This window comes from Miscanthus floridulus, chromosome 6, assembly GCF_019320115.1.
Source record: "Miscanthus floridulus cultivar M001 chromosome 6, ASM1932011v1, whole genome shotgun sequence".
Lineage (NCBI taxonomy): Eukaryota > Viridiplantae > Streptophyta > Magnoliopsida > Poales > Poaceae > Miscanthus > Miscanthus floridulus.
In genome coordinates this window covers 31,524,008-31,529,258 of record NC_089585.1, presented here as the reverse complement: position 1 = coordinate 31,529,258, position 5,251 = coordinate 31,524,008, and the positions used below count along the sequence as shown (strand labels likewise).

At 48.4% G+C, this 5,251-nt stretch overlaps 1 protein-coding gene across 1 annotated transcript; it reads left to right on the top strand.

Annotated features, from left to right (window-relative positions):
• The first annotated feature begins 1,762 nt into the window (after positions 1–1,762).
• LOC136458019 (rapid alkalinization factor-like) lies at positions 1,763–2,622 on the top strand. The gene has a single exon (XM_066458025.1). The coding sequence runs from the start codon at positions 1,909–1,911 to the stop codon at positions 2,323–2,325; it is 417 nt and encodes a 138-aa protein (XP_066314122.1). The 5' UTR covers positions 1,763–1,908; the 3' UTR covers positions 2,326–2,622.
• Positions 2,623–5,251: the final 2,629 nt, after the last annotated feature.

Genomic DNA, 5,251 nt, shown 5'->3' with positions numbered 1-5,251 from the left:
CCTAGTGTTTTCCGGTTATATACATGGTCATATACAATTGCGCAAAACTTAAACTATAGAAAAAAAATAGTGATGTTTGGTTATTTTCATGTGCATCCCTAAAATGAAACAGTGGTGTTAGCACGGGCACTATACTAGTCTATTTAATCACAAGTTCCAAACACTTGTTACTATTGCATTGCACCTTAATTTTTTTTCTTAATCAATTCTAACAAGTGTTTGGAAAAATGATTTCATCAACACAGCATGGTTACTACGCAGTGCATGCTAAGAGCAACTCCTATAGGGCTTCTACTTGAGGCCTCAAAAACAGATTTAAAAGCTAGAGACAAAAAAAAAGAGCTCTGTCGGGGCTCCTACAAAAAAGGCCCTCAAATTTGAGAGGTCGGCTCAAATCACTCTCTTAGCCCTCATTTAGAGGGCCCTGTTTCTGACCCTTTGCTCCCCTCCCGTCCCCAGGAGAGGCCCTCTCATCCAATGCGGACAGGCCCTCTCCCGATGCGGCGAGGCCCCTCGGGGGCGTGGCTCCCCTTTGCTGCTGAGGCACCCATCCTGTCGGCTCTCGGCTTATCTCCTCGTCCTCCTTCGGCTCCTCCAGTGTTCCCCGTATAACATAGAACATAGCTCAGTCAATTAGAATGGTTAGGAGAAGACGAGGAGATGATCCCATTTACCGGTGTGTAATGGGATTTGAGGGCTCTACTGGAGTATATGGAAAAAAAATCAAGCCCTCAAAAGTGGAGGAGCCCCTCAAATAAAAAATAGAGGACCTAATTTGAGGGGTCTGCTGGAGTTGCTCTGACCTGAGCAAAGAGTACTGGCTTAACGCAAGTAAAGTAAAAGATTTTAGGTGGGATTTATGCTGAGGTAGAGAAAGGGGAGGAGAAAGAAGAGAAACATGCTTTAAGTTTACAACGAGCTTATAAAAAACAAAAAAAAATTATGAAAGAAAAAATAAATTATAAGTGAGCTAAATACTATATGAATACACTGATAAGGAAATTTTAAATATCATACAGCCAGTAATAAATTTAAATGTTCATACAACAAGCAACAAGCTGTATTTATCAACTTTAGCTCTCACTCGCCAAGCTAACTAAGCTGGTGTCGCTCACTGCCTCGCACCTACATGTGCCGTGCAGGTGCAGGGGGTGCACCCTCCGTTGTTCCGGCCGAGGGACCAACTGCCAACGTGCCTGGCATGCACGCACGCGAGGCCCAGCGTGCCCACCCAAGAGGCCGTGCGCGTACGTGCGTCCTTGGCTCCTAGTCGTCCGACCTACCGAACTGGCGTCTCTCGCTCGCTACGCTACCGGATAATTTCGCCTTTTCCCCGATCGAGCACCTGGGCTCGCTGAGCGACGCTAGCTCGTGATCCATGCACACGCACACCAACTGCCTGCCACTGCCACCGTCGAGATCACGCAATCACGCCGCCCGCCCGCCGGGCGCCAGTACTCCTTCCTTCGTAGCTAGTACGTGTACAGAGGAGAGGAGACAGGCGAATAAGCGATGGAGATCCGCGTGTGCCGCCTCCAACGCCCGCCCGTCCGACGGCACGAGCCGGCCGAGCGCAATGATCAAAGTGGTGACCGCGTCGCGAGGCCGGCGGCCTACGTTGATCGCTCGAGACCGGCCAACGGTCACTGTCACGCGGTCACGCCTCCACAGCGCCGCACCGACGCCGACGCGCCATCTCCCCCCCTCTCTTCCTCTCTCGCGCGTCCTCAGTCCTCACCTACTGCTGTCCGTCCCGCCATTGCCATGATATAATCCCCCATCCCCACCCCTCGCTCTCCCACACCACCACCAAACGCGACTGTTTCTTGCACCGGCCGCCGGCCCTCCATCCATCGCACCAGAGCGACGACACGCCGCCTCCGCGCGCGCGCACTTAGCTAGTTCGCCATGGCGCGCCTGCTCCGCGCCGCCGCCGTCCTCGCGCTCCTGATGGCCGTGTCCGTGGCCGCGCTCTCGGCGGCGCCGGCGTCGGCGGGCGGCGTGGCCGTCGGCGACCTGGCCCAGCTGGCCGGCGCCGTCGTGATCCGGCGCGGCGGGCGGACGTGCCGCGGCGGCACGGTGGGCGAGTGCATGGAGTACTTCGGCGCGGACGCCGAGGGCGAGGGCGACGTCGCGGGCATGGCCACCGGCGGCAGCAAGCGCCGGGTGCTGCAGGGCGGCTCCGGCTACATTGGCTACGACGCGCTGCGCAGGGACAACGTGCCCTGCTCGCAGCGCGGCGCGTCCTACTACAACTGCCAGCCCGGCGCCGAGGCCAACCCCTACTCCCGCGGCTGCAGCGCCATCACCCAGTGCAGGGGCTGATGGCTGATGCATGATTTCGTCCCATTCTCCTCTCCAGTTAATGTTAATCGCAGCAGAGTGAAGGATAATCGATCGGTTGCTGTGCTATCTTCATGGTGATTTTCTTTTTGGGTCTTTAATTTGAGACAGGCATGGAGGTCGTCGTCTTTGCTGTGCTAGCCTGCTTTGTCCGGCTGAGGCATCCATGACTGGTCCATCGATTATTGTGGTGCAGTGGATATGTGTCTGTGCTGTTTCTAGCATCCCTTTCAGGATGAAAGTAAAAGTAATAATTATATATATGTGATGATCGTGTAATTTCCTGGCGTCTCTGATTTTACAGCCAATGAATAATTTGCAGTGCCAGCCACTGCCTGAACCAACACTGTTATTATTTCTGCATGTTTATTTCTTGATCGATTCAGCATATGAACTTTGGCAGCAGGCCAGGTTTCTTGAGGCTTGTCAGGAACGAAACGTCAATTGCTTCTGAGTTGAGCTGTCCGTTCTGAGCATCAACGTCACCCCCTTTTTCTAACTTTGTTTGGGTGATCGGCAGATTCGGATCAGACCAGACACTCTGGAGGCCAATCTTTAGTCATCTTTCGTCTATGAGGGAGAACGACCTTGTCATGTAGTAGTAGAAAAGATCAATTCAAATGGCTCAGCGATCGGATTAGTGTTTAGATATACTCTTTAGAAACTGGTCATTATTAGTTGATGCCACCAACTGTGGTTGGGCTGTCATTTTTCATCATATGTGGAGTCAATGTACCTAGGAGCTTTATTGTTGGAATAAATAAAAGCAGATTCTTTTGCTTTGTCAGAGAGACAGGTAACTACTCCTTGATTTGTACAGCCTATAGCAAAGTGACAGTAAATCTTTACAACGGCCAGCTTGGACCACCTTCCTTTTCAGTGAATTCTTACGTAATACCTCGGTCCCATAGAGAGTGGCCGTTGCAGTTTTCCTCTACGGCCCTCCACAGCGTTGATCCAGAGTGATGCTAGAAGAAGAGAGAGTGTTTTAGCACCACTCCTCGGCGAGGTGTCCTTGCACTATAGCCATCGGTGCCAGAACTCAAAAAACTAGGAGCGAATCAAAGAGGAAAAGTAAAGTCACATAGTCCTTTACTCTCTCCTTCATTCAATATACTGCTTATTGTTTATCTTTTTCAGCTGTGTCATGGGGCCCAGCAGTAATGACCGCATACCGCAGCTCAAACAGTAGGGGTGCCTATTTTCGGGTGTACAGTCAAATTTTATTTAGGCAACACCACTGTCCTTATGGCTTGACTTATAAACCGTACATTTTTTAACTAACTTTTTTAATCAACTAATAATATTTTTCTCTCATAATAAATAAGTCAATATTACTTTTAACCATAATTTATCAGCCCAGCAAGGAGGCAATTGTGGAAAGCATGAAGCCTTCGCTCAACTAACAATATTTTTCTCTCATAATAAATAAGTCTAGTACTTTTAACTATGGTTTATCAGCCCAGCAAGGAGGCAATTGTGGAAGGCCTGAGGCCTTCGCTCGAGTGATGCCCGGGAAAAGCCGATTCTGACACCGCTCTACACATTGGCTCTGTTCGGCTTACCCAGAAAACAGCACTATTCAACTTGTTTTTTCAGCCGGAACGGTGTTTTTCTCTCACAAGAATTCAGCCAGAACAGTGTTTTCAGTCAATTTCAGCCATAATTCAGCAAGCCGAACGGGGCCGATAGCAAGAGAAGCTAACTGTCACTGGTGTCAGAAAAACGAAGAGCGAATCACGTACATGTGCCGGTTCCAATCCAATGCCCAGGAAATAAAATCGGGAATGCTATACAACACACATGTGTTTTAGCAAAAAAAAACACATAGGTTTTTTCTGTTCCTCCCTCTATTCTGCTAACGCCGCGCAACGCACGCACGCCTCCTCCGATCCCACCCGCTCCGCAACGCACGCACACGTCTACTTGCCCGCACCATGCCGCTGGCTGCATCTCGGATGAAACTGTGCCCGCACCGTGCCTCTAGGTAGGTCTCTTCTCCTCTACGATTTATGATTTATCTTTTCATAGAAAAAAAATTATTTCTTGTGATCTGTGGATCTGTGATCTTATGATTTATGATTGTCTGGAGGTAGAAGAAGGCTGGAGGCTGGATGTAGAAGGAGGGTGGAGGCTGTTGGATCTTAATTCTATGGTGCAAAAAAAATTCATGTGTTGAAACTACATCAAACACATGGTTGTTGGGTAGACAGACTAAGAGTCTGTTTGGTTGGGCTATGGCTGTGAAAAAAGCTGATATGGGCTGTAAGCTGTAAGTTGTGAGAAAAGCTGTTGTGAGCTGTGAGCTGTGAGAAAACTGAAAGCCGTTTGGTTAGAATGGCTGTGAAACTGTAGGTTTGGTAAGAAATGTCTGTAACGCCCCTGAACTGCTAGGAGAATGCTGACATTCAAATTTATTGTAAAACATTGTTTTGTTCACTAATTCACATGCAAATTACCATTTTAGAAAGGGAAAATTAATTTTCTTAAAGATTTTCATTCACCATTAACATATGGTCCACATAAATGAAATTATAGAATATTACAAAAGACATATGGTTCACATAATGATGTCCTTCTTCAACATAACTATCTCCCTCTCGCACTAACCAAAGCATCGGCTATCCTACTACGAATGGTATTCATGGTGTCCTCATTCTCTCCACCTTGATTGTCATCTTCTTGTGTGTCTGTCGTGACACTATGTTGTAGCAGGTACTCATCACCATTACATCTATCGAACCACTTGTCTTCCAAATTGGTGTCACGAATAAAATTATGCAATGCCATACAAGCTAGAATGATATGCTTCTGAGTTCGAGTAGGAAAACTTGGAATGCCCTTCAAAATACGACACTTCTACTTCAAGACCCTAAAAGCCCGCTCAATGACATTTCGAAGAGATGAA